At 42.6% G+C, this 21,515-nt stretch overlaps 1 protein-coding gene across 1 annotated transcript in view; it reads right to left on the bottom strand.

The window, feature by feature from the left end:
- Window positions 1-21,358, bottom strand: part of ANKRD13A (ankyrin repeat domain 13A) — a 30,394-nt gene extending 9,036 nt beyond the window's left edge. Inside the window, exons 1-7 of the mRNA XM_004429894.3 lie at window positions 21,020-21,358; window positions 10,249-10,381; window positions 9,305-9,429; window positions 6,547-6,592; window positions 5,236-5,379; window positions 4,381-4,570; window positions 426-492 (exon numbers count right to left, since the gene is read on the bottom strand). Of these exons, the coding sequence (XP_004429951.1) occupies window positions 426-492; window positions 4,381-4,570; window positions 5,236-5,379; window positions 6,547-6,592; window positions 9,305-9,429; window positions 10,249-10,381; window positions 21,020-21,115 (801 nt within the window). The 5' untranslated portion in view covers window positions 21,116-21,358. The remainder of the gene's footprint in view (window positions 1-425; window positions 493-4,380; window positions 4,571-5,235; window positions 5,380-6,546; window positions 6,593-9,304; window positions 9,430-10,248; window positions 10,382-21,019) is intronic.
- Window positions 21,359-21,515: the final 157 nt, after the last annotated feature.

Raw genomic sequence — 21,515 nt, 5'->3', positions numbered from 1 at the left:
GCCTACTGGCTACAATTAGGCTGACTAAAAAAACGGAGACACATAAAAGCTATATTTTACGATATATATATATATTTAAACCCACTCAGGTTATTTAAAAAGGTGAACAAGCATGTTAAATCTAACCTTTTCTCTCTTCTTTTTTTTAAAAAGAATTAAAGGAATTGTCATTCCAGGACAATGGTACCTGTACTCATTTCTCTACAACATCGTTTCTCTTTGCCATAACTAGAGACCTCCTCAGGACCTGCTATCCCATTTTCTGAAAGTCAAGTAAGATAAAAATCCAAGTGAGAGACACTAGGCAGTCCTTATTCCCCAGAGCATCTCCATGGCACAGACGCATGACAAAATCTGTACAGACTCCTCATTTGCATAGAAGCTAAATAGCTATATTAAATCTTATTTTAAGAGTTTCCTTTTACCTTTGCTTCGTAACCATTAACAACTTCTGCTTTATCTGTCCTCCAGCCCCAGAATCCGGATTTAGTTCTGATAAAAAGTGAACACCACAAATTTCTACATGTACAATATGCCATTCAGATTTATCCCTGCAGCCTTTATAGTTTTTTCTCCCCCAGCTTAAGTTAGTGAAGGAAATTATGGTCCTATTGTCCACAAAAGGATGTTATCAATGACAGATGGAGTAAGCATCCCCCACCCCCCTCCCACAGTTATTAATCAATTTGCCTCACCCCTGGCATAGAAAGCCTCCATTCTTGGCTTCTTTACAAAAACTGCCAGCATAGGCGACAAAGGTGGTGACATTTATTGGCCAGCTGTCCTAAAGAAGTGAGTGAAGATGACCAGCATCCAAGGGCTCGCAACAAGGTGGTATCTGGGTCAGAGCATTTATCTGGGTCATCTTAAACGTGGACACAGACGTCAGCAGCTCTATCCCCATAAGCAGCCACGTCTCTATTGAGGAATTCTTAGAACAATGAGGCACAGACCATCCTGCTCCTCGGGAGACAGCGAGTGGGGCAGGGACTCGTCACTGCGGTGAGCTGCTTGAAGAAGCCATTAATGCCTGCAAAATGGCTTGGGAGTCATGCGTTTTATCAGGTTTGGTGCAGCAGGGGGAAAGGAAGTTAAAACCAGTTTTCCAGCCCAGCCATCGATTCCAGCTCTGTGGAACTGCTTTTAAAGTAGCCCAGCATTCCAGCTGCAGCTGCAGCGCTGGTAAAGTGCCCGAAAACCCAGTTATTCAACTCAACATACTCCTGGAAAAAATGCACTTGGGAATCAAGAGCAGCCAAGAGGCTCTGATTCTTTTTCAGAGCAGCTCACCCTGGGAAAGGCTACCTCTCACAGGGGAGCCCTGACCAGCCTGCCCCTTTGTCTAGAACATCACATCCTGGCTCCGCTGTGACTGCTGCACTTGGCCCTGTGCAGGGCAACTGCCTGCCTTCTGCTCTGACTGTGGAGTGAAGTGGCACATCACGCAGGAAGCAGAAATGGTGGCACGTGAGCCAACTCACAAAGAAGGTAGGAAGTTATTTGCATGTTGTGTTTCTGAACAGTTTGCTTTTCTTGTAATGGGATTAGGTAAATGAGGTTAGTCCAGATGGGGTATAATGAGTGGTGTGTGTGTACGATAGCCCATCAGAGAAAGGAGGGACCAGAGCTTTAATTCTCCTGTTAGTTGTATACAATTTGTGCAGCATGACCCATGGAGGGAAAAGAGAGAAGTCCTAAAGGGATTATGCCAAATGCTAGCTCTCTCCAATTTACATTTCAGAAGCAAAATAACAATCCTGGGGGCAAGGGGTTAGGGACCACACCTGACTGATTAACAAACCAGAGTCCCTTTCAGTCATCCATAATTGACAATGGAGATATTCCTTTTAGTTAATGAATTCAATCCTCAGTTATTTGTCTTTCAGGAAGTCACTTGATAGTTTGGCATGGGAAATAATCATTTTCTGGCACACTGTCTTCAAGGTACCAAAGGATGACTGGGTCTGCTCCACTTCATCCTCACGTAGGCTGAGAAGACGGAGCTGCACGTTTCTCCCCAGGAACTACTACGCTCCTCACTCATCTATGTCTGCTCTATCGGCTCTCCTGGCTGTGCCACTTCTTTCCCATTTCCACTCTCTGACAGCAGTTTAGTTATTAAACTCAATGTCTATACCTTATTTTAAAACCAAGATTCTAGCAACTCCTTGGCCACTGGTTAACTTTACAGGCAGAGGCATCTGAAGATGACAGGACACCCAGCTTCCCTCTTTTGCCATTGTCATCTCTGCCTGTCTCCACTGAGACGGCCACACCAAAGGCCACTTAGCAGGCGCTGTGGCTTGGAGGCAGCTTCACGATTTGGAGGAAGGCTCTGAGGGTGGCAGGGAATGTTTTGTTTCAGGTGGGCAGAGCGTCATCTTTCAGAGAAGAGAAAAATCCCTACTGCAACCAGAGAGTATATACTGGCAGGACAAATATTCATGCAGGAAGGGGATTAATTTGCAAGCATCAAGCTCCAAGTAACAGATTAGAAGAAAGAAATGGATGAAAATGACTCTCACAATGTAAGAGAGCCACACCTTCCAAATTCCATCAAATGAGCACTCACACCTCCAGTAAGAAGTAGGTATGCACCATTTTTCTACCAGCAAACCTCACTTGAGTGCCTCAAATCCTTGCTTGATTCACAACAAGCTCACTGATCACATACTTAATTCTGAGCACCACAAAAAAAAGCAGCTGTCTTCTAGAAATTCTCTTGCAGCAACCCACTGTCAGTTGCAAGAGGAGAGTTAGCTTGAACCATTTGAAAACGCTGTGACCGTACAAATACAAAATGTGCCTTAGTCCTCAGTACAAATGGAACGGGCCATCATTTCCCATCTACCCTCACTCGGGTAACAGCCAGTAACCATCACACTCTCTTCATAAAGTACAGTTTAGAACAAACAACGACTCTAGCAACTCTGTTGATGAACTAGAGGGAACACTGGCTCTTCTCATGACATATTAGAGTCAAGGACTTCAGAGACTTCATCTCTAGATTCACTCCTTTTTTTCTTTCAGCTGAGGAAACAGAAACCCAGAGAGATTAAGCCACTTGCCCAAAGCTGCATGGTTAGTTAGCAGCCCTGCCAACGGCGCTTGGTCCTTCCAATGCTCACCTCCACTGCTGGGCTGTACCAGCGAGGGCAGCCTCCTCTATCTTCCAGCTTTACGAGCAGAACCCTACCCTGAAGTGCCCTCCCTGTCTACAGAGGGAATGCGGAAGCCTGGAGACATCTTCCCAAGACCCTTTCAGGTACGGCCACTGTCAGCCCCTAAACCTTGCTGTCCCTGGAAGACATCAGCTGTCACCCGGCAAGGCCAGTGTGAGGAGGCTGGCGATGGGGGACTGACCCTGCCTCAGGGGCGTGCCACTAGCAAAGCAGCAGCAAACCTGGCGTTTGGGCTTTTTCTTCTGCTACCAACAGATATCCTGATTCCACAGCTCAATCTAAATTACAGGAAAAGGGCACTTAAGTCTTATGTTTGACTAAACAGAAAACTTTCAGTTTTATTAATAAATTTTATATTGGAAACCAAAAAGAAAAGAAAAACAGAGGACAGTTAGTACACTCATTAAGAGAAAAGAAAGCCTGAATCCAAGACAATAGTGTCCATGTCAGCCAAGGCTACGCTGCTGTGGTTGACAGAGGGCTGGATGTGACATCCTAGGCAAACACGCAGGGCTCACACGGACTCCCTCAGTTCAGTGTGTCCTATGGTAGAAACAGGCTAACACCTGTGACAGCCTCTGCTTCCCTTACAGAGGCCCCCCCGCCTCTGCGCAGCCCAGAGACAGATGACCAGAGACAGTGTTCTCATCTGGGTTAACCAAGGCACACACCTCTCCAGAGCCTTCTTCAGGTAGAGTCTGGAAGAGAACTGAAACCCCTCCAGACTCTTGCTCTAAACTATTAGGCCTCACAGTGCGGGGAAAGAACCACATTTAACTGTATGATAAGTGTGAATCCGACTGACAACTATCAGTAGAACCATATTTAATACTGGATCATTTCTAGCTTGCAGAAACTCACGGCTCTATGGTTTCGGACTAGGGAGTACTGTGGATCCCCAAACACCAAAAAATAAAAAAATAAAATTCAAGTAAAATCCATTAGAAAGGGCCCATAAAAGAATATGAAGACATTTCTCCAAGACTTAACCAACGTGCTATAAAAATGATCTATGATGGAGGATGTCAGCTATGGTTTCTATTTGGTTAGAGCAGAGATCAACTTTCAAACCCACGAGTCTTTATAATGCCATATTAGAAAAATCCCAATCCACCCATAATTTCCAATTAATATATACATGCCACTACAGACGGCAATAAAGGGACTAGACACTAAAATGCAAAACCTAAATTCATACCTTTCAAAAGCAATATTTTTAGTATCGAGGCTGGTGTTAATGACGGGGCTTGTGAGCCGCCTCTCAACTTCCCTGCCTTTTGGCTTCATTAAGTCAAGGGTGAGGCGCTCCATTTCCTGGGAAAGGTCAAAGTGTTCAGTGGTGACCACTTTGTCATCGTGGTTGACTTCCATCAACTCCGCCCAGTTGTCTGTTAATGGAAACAAGGGCGTGACTGAGCACAATACACGAAGATGCAAAAACAAGGAAGCCTCATACGGTAAAATGCACGATCTTTCAAATTTTCCCCCCAGGTGCTATCTGATAAAACCTAAACACTATTAATTATCGATTACCTGCTTACACAGGGATTATCTGGCCAGCTTTCCACAACTCCTAGGAGGCTCCGGGACATCTTTCCCAAAGATGCAGACTTATTTTAAAATAATATTCATTCTTTGCTAGCAACATGTTTCATCTGTACTTTTTTAAATATATGACTATATAAATAATATAAAATATTTATGTACAACACTGGGTTAGCCATGCCATTTCTCACCTGCTGTTAGCAGGGTCATGCCTGATTATGGAGGGACTATAAAGAGATACAAGACAGTCTTGTACTCAGAGGAACCTGAGACAAATACTTGTCAAAAGGGTAACAGTGTTGGGTGGTAAATGATATGTGCAAGAGAACTATCCAGACAAGAAATAAGATATAGGAATTGAGAGCTGAATAATTAATAAGAATAACAACAAAAAAAAACGTGCCCCACACAGGATCAGATAAGGCACATGCATGTGAATGCATTTTGATGGTTAAAAAACACTCTGCAGCCCAGCAAGAGCAGTGAATACTAGAATGGAATCACTCACCTTCTCCCTTAAATATAAAACTACGCCTCCCTCTTATCCAGCTCATGTTCTCAAATCCCAGCAATGTGATATCGACACGCAGTTTGGCACCACTTTTCCAAATGCGACAGACATCATTCGGGCATATTCTGGAAACCAAGGGCACTGGAGAAGAGAAGTATACCACTGAGAAAAACCCAAGGGCCAAGCAGAACACCCAGGCCTAGGAAATCAGGATTCTGACTTTAATAAAAGGATAGGAGTGCCAAGATGGCGACCATCATATACAATGGGACTTGGCTCCCACACTTAGGATATAGGAAGTCACTCTTAAAAAATAAAAATGGACTTTCTGTTCTAGAGCTCTTTATAAAAGGACAGATATATGTCTTATCTAGAGAAAACTCTAAATGAATTTCCCAAGAGTACTCTCAATCCAACAATGAACCCCTCTTATTGATGGCCATCAGGGCTAGAGCGTGTCCATCTGGCCTTTCTCATTCACGTGTGCTACTCTTGCCATATGGCTGCGGCCTCCCATATTGTCACATGCACCATTCAAAATATCAAATGTCTAAAATGTGCTGCTTTTTCACAAAGCTCGAAATCAGAGTGATTATTTGCATTAGAAAAGAACTCATTACTTTCACAGAAGAATCTGAAGTTCTCTTCTTTTATATACTTTTTACTTCATTTAAATGTTCATAACAAATATGACTTCTTGCTGGAAAGGGAAGTCTGGAAGTGAAAATGGCTGAAAACCTGGGAGTTAGGAACTGTCTTTAACTGATTGACAAGAAATAAAAGTAGAACACTGATGAAAATTACTGTCAGTCAATTTGCCTTACATAAGATTGTGGAGAAATACATCCATTTTGTAAAAAACAAGCTATTCCAATATTCATCTCATCTACCTCCTTAGAGTAACAAGTTTAAAAGAATCAAGTTGAACTACATAAGGAAATGAGTAAATTATGATAAAGCTACTTACTAAAAATTTTAGCCATTTAAAGTGACATTTTTAAAAACGAACAATATGGATAAATGTCAGCTATACGTGACAAAAGGAGGAGACAGAATTGTATCATATTTATAGATACTTGGAAGAAAAAGTCCTATGCATGGGGGAAAGAACTGAAAGGAAAACACCCAAGGCATTAATAGTAATTGTGCTTAAGTGAGACTATCGGTGACGGTTTTTCCTTATTCTTATCTATGCGTTTCCTAGATTTTTTCAAAAATACACGTAACTTTTATAAAGGAAAAATAAATCTATATTCAGGCTCAATAAACTTGCAAACAGAAATAAGTTACCAGCCCACAGCCACTCACCCCAGCTGGTGAATTCCCATTTCATCTGCACATAGAAATCCGGAGCCTAAAGGACAAAGGTTTAAAATAAATTACCCTTGGCACTATTAACTAAACACAAACATAGGAAGGGTTAATAGGGTTTAAAAATGGGGATAAGGGGAGAGAAGAGAGAAAACAAAAAAGGAACATAAAGTGTAAACCCATGAAAATAAATGTTTATTTTATATTCAGGCTGCTATTTTGTCTTGATACAAAATATGTCTAGACAGTTAATAAAGTTACCTGAAAGCAACAAGGTTGGAAAGGGATAAAATCAAATCTGATTTAGGGCTCAATCAGATTCTTAACAGTAGCAGAAAGATGAGTCTGGAAGGATGCGCTTAAGCTCTGCCCCACAGTGTGGGTGATGGGCTATTCCAAGCAAAGAGAAGGGACATGGATCCCATCAACTCTATTCCATCTGTTCTACTGGGAACTTGACCATGAGAGGCTGTGTGTGCTGGCAAGTGCTGCATATTTATGGGACCACTCTGTGAAACCGAAATAGGCTGCTAGATATCACTTCCCCAGGAAGTTGATTTCTCCATCCAGTTAACAGAATACTTTTGCCCCCACTTTCCTCTTAAACTTTTAGAATTTGGCTTTTTGCAGTTGACACCACCAGAGCAGCCCTGTTTAGGATAATTTTCTGACCTACCATGAACTCTTACAGAAGGTTCTTGGAGAGCTCCTTAAGAAATCCCACAATTGCCATCCAAGAAGAGAAATGCTAGAAATTCCAGGTGTTTTTCTGTTCTATCCCATCCCCAAGGCTCTGCCATGGTTTTACAGAAGCCCAGGGCAGGAAGACCAAGAATCTACCCTCTATAGAGTAAAACCAGCCAGGATTCCAATGATCGGCAAAGACACTGTAAAGGGGCAGCAGATAAGAAAGGCGGACATATTTTAAGGAAACACTATTGAAAGACAAAACATCAACAAGAGCCTCTGACGCCACAAGCACACAGGTCATCTATGGGCTGTCTATAACTACAAGCAGAGAATACAATTTAATGCAGTTCATTGCTATGGATCAACACAGGTAAAAGAAGAAAATCCTTTACATTGAATTTTTTAAATGAAAGATGACCCCAAGTTAAATAAGTCATTTTCTGTTTTGTCAAATGGCCAAATGATGTAGTTCCTCCTACAGTAAGTTAGATAAGAAAATAATAAATCCACGTGATCTTTGCACACACAAACACACACCTATTTAAAAACAACAGCATACAACTATTTCATATTTCATGGAAGGTTTCATTGTAGTATGTGAAAAATGAATATCTTAGGCATGACTTAGCTTGCGTAGAAATATATTTTTTTTAAAAAGTGCTCAGATAATGAGCTTTGATTGTCTTACTTATAGCAAAATTGTTCCCTTTCTCAACAGAGCTGTTAATTTTTCTCAAGAAATGTGTTTTGTTCTTTTTATTTTTTTTTTTGTGAGGAAGATCAGCCCTGTGCTAACATCTGCCAATCCTCCTCTTTTTTTGCTGAGGAAGACTGGCCCTGGGCTAACATCCATGCGCATCTTCCTCCACTCTATATGGGATGCCACCACAGCATGGCTTGCCAAGCAGTGCGTCAGTGAGCACCCGGGATCCGAACCGGCGCACCCCAGGCCACCACAGCAGAGCACGCGCACTTAACCACTTGCGCCACAGGGCTGGCCCCAAGAAATGTGTTTTGACTAAAGACATAAAGCCGATTTATCTCGCAAATATCTTTGGAGAGTTCATTTCTGTGCTTAAATTGAGAATAAATAACATGAAAATTGAACCACTGGTACTTTATCGTCTCCTGCTACCCTGGGAATATTGCACGTGGTTGACTGATAGGATGGTTCCTGCAGTAACAAAGATTATCTGAAGAATGGCAACCGTCATCCAAAACAATTCATGAGCCTAGAAGTAAATTTTTTGAAGAAAGGTCTCTAAGTGTCACAGAGCCCCTACACTTTAATTCACAAGACAGATAAACGCCCCAAAAGCCAATACTGTAAATAAACCAAGGCAATGGATTAGAAGTCACAAAATGCTGGGGCCGCCAGGTGGCGTAGCAGTTAAGTGTGCGCGCTCTGCTTTGGCGGCCCAGGGTTCACAGGTTCGGAACCCGGGCGCGCACCAACACACCACTTGTCAAGCCATGCTGTGGCGGCATCTCATATAAAACAGAGGAAGATGGGCACGGATGTTAGCCCAGGGCCCATCTTCCTCAGCAAAAAGAGGAGGATTGGCATCACATGTTAGCTCAGGGCTAATATTCCTCACCAGAAAAAAAAAAAAAAGAAGAAGAAGTCACAAAATGCTAATGGATAGAATGACAGGGCGGGCAGGGAGAAGTTGCACACAGACCTCTGAGCCTCAACAGGCCCTGAAAATCCCTGTACGGTAACTGAGGCTCATCACGATTTCCCCAAGACGACCTATGCTCAAGATGCTACTTTTAAGAAAACAGGCACCTAGACAAATTAATTGTTTACGTTCATTTGTCTTAAGTTATAATTTTTAAACAGCACTTAAAGGGTAAACCTAGTCACCTAGAACCACAATTTGTGAAAAGACCTCATACATTTAACAAGTTGGAAAGGCAAGAAATAATGCTCATTGGTACTCAATGTATCGTGTTCACTATTCGTAAAACTCTTCAGGAAGGCACACAGGAGGTCAAACTGCGTCTCCAGCTACTGTGTCAGCATTTAACTCTAATTATGGCATGGCCACATTTTTACAGATACCTCGAGAATCTTTTGGAGCAGCTCAGGAACTCCTTCCAGGGCCATGGAGGTGTTGTGGTAGTCCCGATGCTGAAGAACTGTGTACACCATCTCAGGATCGCCAGTGCTCACAGCCTCGTGTAAAACTGGAAAACAAAAAGGTGAAATTTAATCACCCAGTCTTCTCAGACTTCCTGGCAAATTCCAAAGCCAGTCTGAAAACTATCTCTATAGATCAAAGACCAACACTTTCTACAAAAAAGAAGAGAGGCTGTAGTCCCACGTTATCATTTATGACCACAACTGCTTTTTGCTAGCTCTTAACTCTTAACCGAGAGGAAAGAGAAATAGCGCACTATCAGCCTCTTGATCAAACCCCTTCCATCCTCCCTTCACCCCCCTTTCTTACCACTGATGCTGAAATCCTGACAGTGTCATCAGAGAGCCGGCCTGAACTACGTGATCATACAACTGTGGTTACATGTAGATCGGACTTGTGCTTGTGTGTATTCTTGCTCAGTCAACACAAAATTACTCTGACCAATAGTAAGAGAGCTTACAACGTGAAATGCCAGGATTTCACTAGAAAAGCCTACTTCTAGCCATAATTTCTTTTTGATTTTGCCTATCCAGATGGATACACTGGAGTTATACCATCACATTCCCCAGGGGAAATCTCACCTCCACACTCACGTGTGGTGGGAAGAGTTTGCACTCAGAGCTGCCTTCTGGATGAGGAGTCACCCTCTACCAGGGCTTTTGGCCCAGGACACAATTCGGGCCATTGTGCTACAATCAGCCAGCAGCATCTGAGGCTCTCATCTCCCCACTCTGGCCTCTAGTTCCAAGAGAGAAAGAGCCTTAAGATAAAGATGACTCTGAGGACAATGACGATTGAGATTGGCCTTTATTCAGAAAAAGAAACTGAAATGAAAGGCTTTGAAGTATTTTTAAAGTATACTTGCCCGTCCATCCCTCGCGATTTTCTTTTGTAACATCTGCTTTATGTCGGAGTAAAACTCTAGCAGATTCCAAATGTCCCAAAGAAACGGCAAGGTGCAATAAGGTTCGGCCTCGTGGATCAAGAGCCTCCACATTCTGTGAAGTAAACACTGGCATTTATATAATTTGACATATTATATAAAAACATAGAAATGTGTTTGAGAGATAATAAATATAAAAATAGAAAATGGTATTTACAGATTAATTATAGCAATATATGGAAAAATGAATGCTTGCACATGGGCACAATTGAAATATGAATTTGGGGGCTATAAATAAAGACAACAGTTAGTAAGTTCCTTTTTGTATAAAGTTAAGTGCCTAATAAATAAATGTTGTCTGTAGGCCTCAGATCATCAAACACAACCTTAAGCTTTCAATAGCACTCAAATTAAGTCCAAATAAGGCTAGGAGCTCTCATGAAATGCAACCACCCTATGACATAGAACATGGGGCATTTCTCAAGCACATATCAGCATTCAAGTCTAGAACAGGAAGTGCAAGACTTTAATCAAAACTGAAAGTACAGAAGATAATTTATGTCAGAATAAAATTACATTCTCTAGCTGGATTCCAACCAAAACACCACTCTTGTTATTGTGTACTGAGTTCCAAGTGCCCTGAAGTAGAAGCATCCACAGATCCTACAGACAATGAGGATGATCTTCCAGGTGTGTATGTGGACATATTTATAGAGAAATGTAAAAACACACACACACCATTTCGGTCCATTTCCCCTTGAGGATTTTCTTCCCCATGCTAGATATACTCATTTAGCTTTTCCTCTTCATTCCTATTCTGGCCCTCCTTCCAGCACCTGCACTGGGTCTCCAGAGCCAAGCGGCAGTTTCTCTGGTGTGAGCTCAGTCTGAATGACTGGGTGCTGCCTTCCAAAGATGGCTCTGAAGGTTCTTCCAAGCACACAGTAAACTGCCATGGGACTTTTGGAATAGAAAAACTGTTTACATGCCATAATGCTTTTTAGAAAATGTGCTTTATCTTGATTTGAGATGCTAGTTGTTGTGCAGGCATTAACTGCAGCCTCCCAAGATATCCAGAACCTGCCACTTATTGGCCACAGCGAAGGAAAGTAAGCAGGACTGTGGGTAAACAACCACTATCCAACAGCCATTGAACCTCCCTGTTTTGCTAATTGTATCATGGCTAGTGGGCAGTGAAGATAGGAACTGTTATGGAGGAATAACAGAAGGGGTTAAACACACTCTGCTAAGTGAACACACGTCCTCCCGAACCAGTCTCAGGCCTCAGTGTTCTATCAGGTGCTAAACCACCAACATGTCTCCCGGAGCAGGGCCCACGCCACCTCTCAAGATTCTCTGACTTTTCCCAAGGGTATGGCTTTTCTGTCTCACCAAAGAGATCGAAATTCCAAAGGGTAGGATCCAGGTCTCACATTTCCTGGCTTCTGCCACCCTGTCTCTAATTTGCATTGTTTTTTTAAAAAGTAATATGGCTAACGGGGCCCGCCCAGTGGCAAAGTGGTTGAGTTCCCGTGGAGACCCGGGGTTCGTGGGTTCGGATCCTGGGCATGGACATACACACCGCTCATCAAGCCATGCTGTGGTGGCAACCCACATACAAAAAAAATACAGGAAGACTGGCACAGATGTTAACTCAGGGACAATCTTCCTCAAGCAAAAAGAGGAGGACTGGCAATGGATGTTAGCTCAGGGACAATCTTCCTCACCAAAAAAAAAAAAAAAAAAAAAGAGATGGCTAAAAACTATGAACTTAGTTGAAGCTTAGCAGGAAAGAAATAATTAGCAAATTCATCATCTTCTTACACGTCTGTTATATAAACTGTTTTCTTACCTATGGAGTTCAATCTACGTGAAAGATGCTAAGTTCAGCATACTGCCTGACATATAGGAGATGCTTAACAATATTTATCACACAGAAGGGGAAACAGCTTACTGCAATTCACACCCCAGAACAAAATTAACATCTCAGACTAAGGGTTAACACTCAAGCTCTTGGGCAACCCTTAGATATGATGTATAAAATCAAGGCCCAATATATTAAATTGTGGACTTTTTTCTATTTTGGACCACAGAGAAAACCGTAGGTGTGAGCCACACAGCAGCATACTTTGCACCGCTAATTATAACTCTTCAGAGTCTCCTGTGCCTCTCTTTCTCATTTGAAAGGAGAGAAGGGAGGAAGAATGCTATAATATACGATGGTAACAATGTGATTAAAAACAATGGATGAATACAGATTAGAGTTAAAATTAGTGAAATACAGGATAGAAAACCAACAGAGAAAAGTCAACAAAACTAAAAGTTGGTTCTTCGAAAATACCAACAAAATCAACAAACTTTCAGCTAGATTGACCAAGAAAAAAGAGGGAAGACTCTCGAGTTACCAAATCAGGATTGAAAGAGGGGATGTTAGTACCAACTCTACAGAAATACAAAGTATTATAAAGGAATACTACAAACTGTATACCAACAAATTAGAGAACTTGGACGAAATGGACATATTCCTAGAGAGACACAAACTAGCAAAACTGACTTAAGAAAAAATAGAAAATCTGAATAAATTTATAACAAGTAAAGAGATTGAATTAGTAATTTTAAAACTTCCCAGCAAAAAAACTCAGGCCCAGATGGTTTCACCAGTGAATTCTACCAACCATTCAAAGAATGAATACCAATTCTTCACAAATTCTTCCAAAGAAATAGAAGAGGAAGGAAAACTTCCCAACTTATTTTGAGCCCAGTATTATTCTGATGAAAAACACATCACACACAGAGAAGCAAACTGCAGACCAATATCTCTTATGAATATACATGCAAAAATCCTCAACAATATACTAGCAAAGCAAATTGAGCAACATATAAAAAGGGTTATTAAACACCATGACCAAATGAGATCTATCCCATGAATGCAAGGGGGGTTTAATATCTGATAATCAATTAATGTAATACAGCATATCAATAGAATAAATAAAATAAAAAACACTTGATCATCTCAATAGATGCATGCTGTAGTCTGAATGTTTTTGTCCCCCCAAAATTCATATGCTGAAATCCAAAGCTCCAAAGACGATGGTATTAGGAAGTGGGGCCTTTGGGAGGTGCTTAGGTCATGAGGGTACAGCCCTCATGAATGGAATTAGTGCCTTTATAAAAGAGACCGCAGAGAGCCTGCTAGCATCCTTCAACCATGTAAAGACACAGTGAGAAGGCACCTTCTATAAACCAGGAAGAGAGCCCTCACCAGCCACCACACCGAATCTGCCGTCACCATGATCTCAGACTTCCGGCCTCCAGAACTGAGAAATAAATTTCCATTGTTTATAAACTATCCAGTCTGCGGTATATTGTTACAGCAGCCCAAAAGAACTAAGACAATGAAGAAAAAGCATTTGAGGGGCCGGCCCCATGGCTTAGCGGTTAAGTGCGCGCGCTCTGCTGCTGGCGGCCTGGGTTCGGATCCTGGGCACAGACCGACGCACCACTTCTCCGGCCATGCTGAGGCCGCGTCCCATGTACAGCAACTAGAAGGATGTGCAGCTATGACATACAATTATCTACCGGGGCTTTGGGGGAAAAAAATAAATAAATAAAATTATAAAAAAAAAAAAAAAGAAAAAGCATTTGACAATATCCAACACCCCTTTGTGATAAAAACACTCAACAAACTAGGACTAGAAGGGAACTTCCTCAAAGAACAGCCATCTATGGAAAACCCATAGCTAACATCAGACTTAATGGTGAAAGACTGGATGCATTCCCCCTAAGAGAAGAGATAAAACAAGGATGTCCTCTTTCATCACTTCTATTCAACACTGTACTAGAGGTTCTAACCAAGGCAATAAGTCAAGAAAAAGAAACAAAAGCCATCCAAATTGGAAAGGAAGAAGTAAAACCATCTCTATTCACAAATGACATGATCTCATATATAGAAAATCCTAAGGAATTCACTAAAAAACTGTTAGAATTAATAAACGAGTTCAGCAAGGTTGCAGGATACAACATCAATATACAAAAATCTATTGTATTTCTATACACTAGTAATGAATAACTCAAAAATGAAATTAAGAAAACAATTCCATTTACAATAGCATCAAAAAGTATAAAGCATTTAGGAATAAATAACAAAAGAAATATAAAACTTATACTCAAACTACAAAGCATTGCTGAAAGAAATTAAGATCTAAATAAATGGAAAAACATCCTATGTTCATGGTTCAGAAGACTTAATATTGTTAACATGGCAATACTCCCCAAACTGAGCCACAGAGTCAACGCAATCCCTATCAAAATTCCAGCTGGCTTTTTGCAGAAACTGACAAGCTGATCCTAAAATTCATATGGAAATGCAAGGAACTTAGAATAGCCAAAACCATCTTAAAAAGAAGAGCAAAGTTCGAAGGCTTACACTCCCAATTTCAAAACTTATACACAAAGCTACAGCAATTCTAGATAGTGTAGTACTGGCATAAGGACAGACATAGAAATCAATGGAATAAAATTTAGAGTCCAGAAATAAACTTACACATTTATGGTCAATTGATTTTCAACAAGAATGCCAAAACAATTCAATGGGGGAAGAATGATCTTTTCAGCAAATGGTGCTTGAATAACTGGTATTCACACGCAAAAGAATAAAGTTTTATATATACCGTACACGAAAATTAGCTCAAATTTGATCACAAACCCAAATGTAAGAGCCAAAGCAATAAAACTCTTAGAAGAAAACATAGCAGTACATCTTTGTGACCTTGGGTAGGCAAAGCCTTCTTAGATAAAAAATCAAAAGCATAAGAGACAAAAGAAAATACAAATAAATTGCACTTCATCAAAATTGAAAATTTTTGTACTTCAACTGATAGCATAAAAAAGTAAAAACACAAACCACAAAATGGGAGAAAATATTTGCGAGTCATATATCTGATAAGGGGCTAGTATCCAGAATATATGAAGAACTGTTACTACTCAAGAATAAAAAGACAACCCAATTTTAAAATGGGCTAAGGATTTCAATAGACACTTCTTTAAAGAAGATATACAAGTGGCCAATAAGCACATGAAAAGAAGCTCAACATCACAAATCATTAGGGAAATGCAAATCAAAACCACAATGAGATACCATTTCACACCCACTAGGACAGCTGTGATCCAAAAGACAGACAATAACAAGTATTGACAAGGCTGTGGAGAAACTGGAACCTTCACACACTGCTGGTGGGAATGGAAAATGGTGCAGCCACTTTGAAAAACAGTTGGCAGTTCCTCCAAAAGTTAAACATAGAGTGACCATATGACCTAGCAATTCCTCTCCTAGGTATATACCAAAGAAAAATGAAAACATACAACCATACAAAAACTTGTACACAAATGTGCATAGCAGCATAATAGCCAAAAAGTAGGAAAAAAAGCAAATATCCATCAACTGGTAAATGAATAAACAAAATGTGGTCTATTCATACAATGGAACATTATTCAGCCATAAAAAGAAGTGAAGTACTGATACATGCCACAATGTGGATAAAACTCAAAAACACCATGTTAAGTTAAAGAAGCCAGATACAAGAGGCCACATATCATATGATTCCATTTATATGAGATGTCCAGAATAGGCAAATCTGTAGAGACTGCAAGCAGATTAGTGGTTGCCTGGGGCTGAAGGGGTTGGGGGGGAATGAGAAGTGACTGCTAAGGGGTATGGGGTTTCTTTTGGGGGTGATGAAAATGTTCTGGAATTTGATAGTGGTGATGGTTGCACAACTCAGTAAATATACTAAAAACCACTGAATAATACACTTTAATGGGTGAATTGTGTAAGGGAATTATATCTCAATAAAGATGTTTTTAGGGCCGGCCCCGTGGCTTAGCAATTAAGTGCGCACGCTCCGCTGCTGGCAGCCCAGGTTCGGATCCCGGGCGCGTACCGATGCACGGCTTCTCCGGCCATGCTGAGGCCACGTCCCACATACAGCAACTAGAAGGCTGTGCAACTATGACATACAACTATCTACTGGGCCTTTGGGGGAAAAAAATAAATAAATAAAAATTAAAAAAAAAAAAAGATGTTTTTAAAATTCACTGTATATATGTATTTTATTTAATACATAAAACTAATCTATCATCTGTATACTGTTTGATAAGTTGCTTAATTTCTCTTGAACCTCAGTTTGCTCCCTTGTAAAACGGGAACAATAAAAAACACCTACCTTGCAGAGTTCTTACAAGGGTAAAGGCACAATGCAACCCCACAGTAAGCACTAGAAGAGTTAGCTCTTAGATCATACACCCACACGACGCAGTTTTATATAAGCTGTCACTTTGTTCCTAAAAGGGATTTGTTCCAATTTCATTACAGTTAATAGTGGGGCTTAGGGTCTTCAACTAATGATATTAGTTCAGTGAGCAAGAGCTTTCAGAATTTAACTGGAATTCACTTTTGAAGCTGATCGTTTAAGTTTTTCCTTTAAGTTTCTTCAATCATGAGCTGTACCAAATTAAAATACCCACCTCTTTTAATTATAATAGCACCCCAAAAGAAGAAAAAGAATGAGATTTCTGCACATCTCTTTCCTATTTTCTCATGTAAGCCCACTGACTTTTCTTGCTTAAAGGCTTCTTTACCATCTGCTGTCCTGGAGGCAGTAAAAGGCTGAGCTCTGAGTACAGGCTGCAGAGCCAGATGACAGGTCCACCTCCAGGTCCCTCCCTAGCCTCTGTGAATTATTCAACACTTCTGGTGCTCGGTACCTCGCACAAAGTGCGTGCTTCATAAACCATCACTCTTACCTCTTGGGGGGCCTCCAGCAAAAGGCTGCTACCTGGCCCTCCATTCTCTCAAGACAGTCAACTCCCTCATTCCTGTGCAACTCTCAGACTGCTCTGTTCCTCTGCAGCTGTGTCCCGAACTGATTCCCCCACCCCAAGTTAGGCGGGAAAGGGATCCACAGGCCTGGTTTCCCAGGTGATCCTGAGCCCCCGAGGGGAGGGCCGAGGAGGAGCACCTGAGAGTAGACTCTAGGCTCTTCTTCTTAGATGCCCGGCCCTTGGCTCATGGCAGGCCTCCAGGCAACAAGCACTGACTTGAATGTGTGCCCAGCGGCCTCACTTGGCCGGCCACAGGCTGGGGTGAGAACCCCAAGATGGTACCCTGTCAGGCTCCAGCACTGCTGCTGCCTAGAATGTCCTCTTCCTCTTGCCTGGATTTTGTGCTTTCACCTGCTGGCTTCCTAACAGGGGGCTGGCCCTAGAGTCAAGCCTCATCTGCCACCCTCCACACCACTCAGTCCCAGGGTTCTCCCCCCACTGTCTAAGGCGACCTTTGCATTGTCCCTTTAAGTTTTCATTCATTCCCCCGGCATGGGGAAGAAAGCCAAAGCTGTTGAACAGACCTCTCTAGCTGAATGACAAATGACATAACCATAACACAAATCATTTCAACTGCACCAACCAACTTCAAGGCCCCACTGAATATTAAAGACAGTTGAGCTGATGGGCTAAGAGGCACTTAATAAAGTGCTTCTGCTGAGCAAACGTTGAAAGCCTGAAACAATCTCATAGCTGGCAAAGCTACACAAACACCGAAGTCCAGCTATTAGCACGATGGTGAGGTTGCGGCTGACACACACGCTCCGAAACATGTGCTCATCCTCTTCATCTGGATAAACTTGATTCTTTCTGTGCTGCTGTTCCTAGAACAAAGTAAAATCATTACAGCTGCCAGTGTGCCTGCTTCAAGTCTCGCTCATGTCGTGGGATGGAAGGAATGAAGGAATGGACAACAGAAACTTACTGGCAAACAAAACATTAAGTGAAACAGCTGGTTTTATTGCTGGGGTGACAGGAATTTTTTGTTTTAATTATGCAACCAATACGCGTTCCTTGTAGAAAAACTGGAACATACATAAAAGAAGGTCAATACCCAGGATGATTGTAATAATAACAGCAGCAACTATGGTAAATGGTATTGCTCCCATTTACGACGTGACGGCGCTTTCAGATCTGCTCTCTGCCTCATTTGCCACAATTCTGAAACAGAGGCACTTTTACTGAAGGAAGTATAGTGGAAGGGTTAAGAATACAGGGTTAGGGCAGAGTCCAAACTCTCTGGGTTCACAAGCTGGTTCGGCCACTGGCTCAGTGTGCAGCTGAGCCCCTCCACCTCCACCTCATCTGTAAAATGGGAATCATAATAGCCTGACCCTCAAGGATGGGTGTGAGAATTAAATCTAAAATTGCACATAAAACATTTCAGCATAGCGCCAGCAAAATGGTAAGCTTTCAGAGTCACTCTCCCCCATTTTTGCAGGTGATGAAACAATTCAGCAAGGATAAATAACGTGCCCAAGCTCGCAACTTAATCAGCATTAGTACTGGCCACTAACCCACCTGCCTCCAAGTCACAGAAGTAGGTACCCGTTTCAGAATCAACAGAGAATCTCGATAAATATGAAACCAACAAAATATTTCCTGCCACATATTTTAATGATATCAATTATCAACGTCTTGACCCTGAAGCAGTTACATAATTTGCAGGGTTCAGTGAAAAACGAAAATGCAAGGTCCCATATTCAAAAAAATAATTAAGAATTTCAAGACAGTAAGAGCAGAGCATTAAACCAAGCATGAGCCCCTTCTGAGCCCAGGTCGCACACCCCTGAATCCAGCCCCGTCTCCACCCCTTCAAAGGCCACGTTTCAGGATTGTAACTGGATTACATGGCAATGACAGTCACCCTTCCACCGTCAAGATGTTCTTTATGAATATACTTCAACTACCTCTTCAGAGGGAACAGGTACACTGTGAATTGATCTACAGTGATAATCAACAACAAAGTCAAAACCAAATAATTAGCAAGTATGAATATTCTTCCTTGACCTCCTTGACCGCCAAAGGCACTAAGGACTAGTTTACTCCAGGAAAATCCGCCACAAAATTATAATTCTTTAATCACAGATGTCCCTAACGTTTTTTAAGGTAAGGGCCACACAGAACTTTCACGGAACACGTTTATCACAGCTTGCAGGAAAAAGAGAGAATTCAACTATGCCACATTTTAGATTATAAACCAAGACTTCGTTCTTATCAGTTTTTCTATAAAGAAAAACTGCACTTCGTTTAGACTCTTTTCCTTACCTCCAATGAATAGAAAGCCTGCCGTTTTCAGAAATCGGTATTGAAAGAGTATGTGGTTTGATGATGATGATGAACCTCTCTATCAAAAGGATTTTAGTTCTGTGACTTTCCTTGTACTTTGTCACAATATTTTGCCAGAAGCTGGGTGGCCCTGATACTGAGGAAGTGCAGATGCAAAACGAGCAGACCTAAAAACCAGGACTGTCTGGTCATTTTTCAAGTGTCCCAGGTGAGACTTAGAGCTGAGAGTAAAATGATGGAGGAGTCCCTCTGAGTCAGGTCTAGGAAGAGAGACAGAAGTAAACCATCACGTATACTGGGATGCCTAATGATGACTCATTTACTCTGGGGGCATGATCTAATTAAGACCACTGACTCCACAATAAAAGTTTATTCTATCTGGACACAGGATTTAAATGAAAAAAAGAGGGACTTTTGACTTCCAGTGGGTGCTCAACAGATTTAAAAGGAATATGGCAGTGTGTAAGAACATGCTTAGCAGTAACCATTCACCAAACGGGGTGATGCTGACTTGGCTCAAATTTTGCCAACCAAAAGAAAACCAATGCTCCCTTCCCTCTAAAATTTCTTGACAATTATAGCATCAATTTCAAGCCATTCAAAAACCAGGACTTTAGCAAACTGGATAAAATGAAGTCAACAAGAACAATTACACCAAATAATTACAAATCCTTATCCTAACTACTAAGTCTGTTAGCTTGTAACTTGACGGCACCAATAACTACCAGAATTGTTGAGATGCCTTTAAGGCAGGTTTTCTCAAGCAAAACACTACTAACATTTTGGGCCACATAATGCCCGGTTGTAGGGGGCTGTCTTGGGCACTGTAGGATGTTAAACAGCATCTCTGGCCTCCACCACTAGATCCCAGTAGCACCACTCTCCACTTGGGACAAAAATGTCTCCATGCATTACCATCTGGGGGGTGGGGGTGGGGGTGTCAAAATCACCTCCAACTGAGAACCACTGCTTTAAAGAGATGGCAATCAATAAAAGACAAGGAATCAAAGCACTGTAGAACAGGAAGGGATTTGAAGGATCTTGTAAACCAGTGATTCTCAAACTTTGGTATGTATCAGCCTTCCTGAGCCAGAAAGAGAAAATGCCTTGCCCAAGGTCATAGGGCAAGTTAGAACCTGGACTCCAAACCCAACCAAGACCTTCCTTACAGAAAGGGTGGGTAGGGTTAGGGGTGTGTTGTTCTTACCTCTTTGGGAGAGGGATTGGAGCCTAACGGGTTACGACAGTGCACTTTGGAGTCGGCCGGCCAGAGTTAAAATCCCCACTTGGTATTATTAGGTGGGCGACCTCGTGCAAGACACGTAACCTCTGAGAGCCTCAGTTTCCTTCTCTGTCAAATGTAATAATAACTACCTACCTTCTGGGATTACTGGAAAGGCAAAAAGAGATCCTGTATAGAAAGCCCCGGCACCGGGCCTGGCACACAGTAAGCACCCGACACATGTCCTCTTATGATTGTCTCACGGCTGCAGAATAAGGGGCTCTGCGGGGCCCCAGGGAAGAGGACAGGAGAGGGGCTCAGGGAGGGGAAACGACCCCCGACTCCCCCCGCCTCGCCCCTCACCTGGCCCTGCAGCTCCTTCTCCAGCTGCCGGTAGTCGTTGTTCCAGACCAGGAGGTGCAAAGGGAAGTGGCGGCCAGCGTCGCGGGCCGAGGACATGGCGAGGAGGCCGCAGCCGGGCCCTCACCGCCCGCTGGCCCAGCCTCAGCCCGGCGGGTCTCCCGCGCCCGCCCGTCCGGCGGCCGGCGAGAGAGAGAACGAGGCAGGCGAGTGAGGGGCGCGGTACGCGGCCGGGGGCCTAGCGGGCCAGGAGCTGGGCGCGCGGGAGGTCGGAGGTCGCGCGCCGGGTCGGGGACCGGGTCGGCCGCGCCCACCCCGCGCCCCACCGCGCTCCAGCGGCGCTGACAGCTCCCGAACCGACTTCTGCGGGCCGAACTGCCCCAAACAGGGAAGTGCGCGGAGCGAACCACCGCGGGCCGCGGTCGGGGGTAGGCGAGGCCAGCCACCCAGTCCGGAGTTCGCCTAGTCCCACCCACCTCCATCTCCACATCGGAAAACA

Source organism: Ceratotherium simum, chromosome 35, assembly GCF_057802395.1.
Source record: "Ceratotherium simum simum isolate JZ-2026a chromosome 35, ASM5780239v1, whole genome shotgun sequence".
Classification (NCBI taxonomy): domain Eukaryota; kingdom Metazoa; phylum Chordata; class Mammalia; order Perissodactyla; family Rhinocerotidae; genus Ceratotherium; species Ceratotherium simum.
This window is presented reverse-complemented; position numbering and strand designations above follow the sequence as displayed.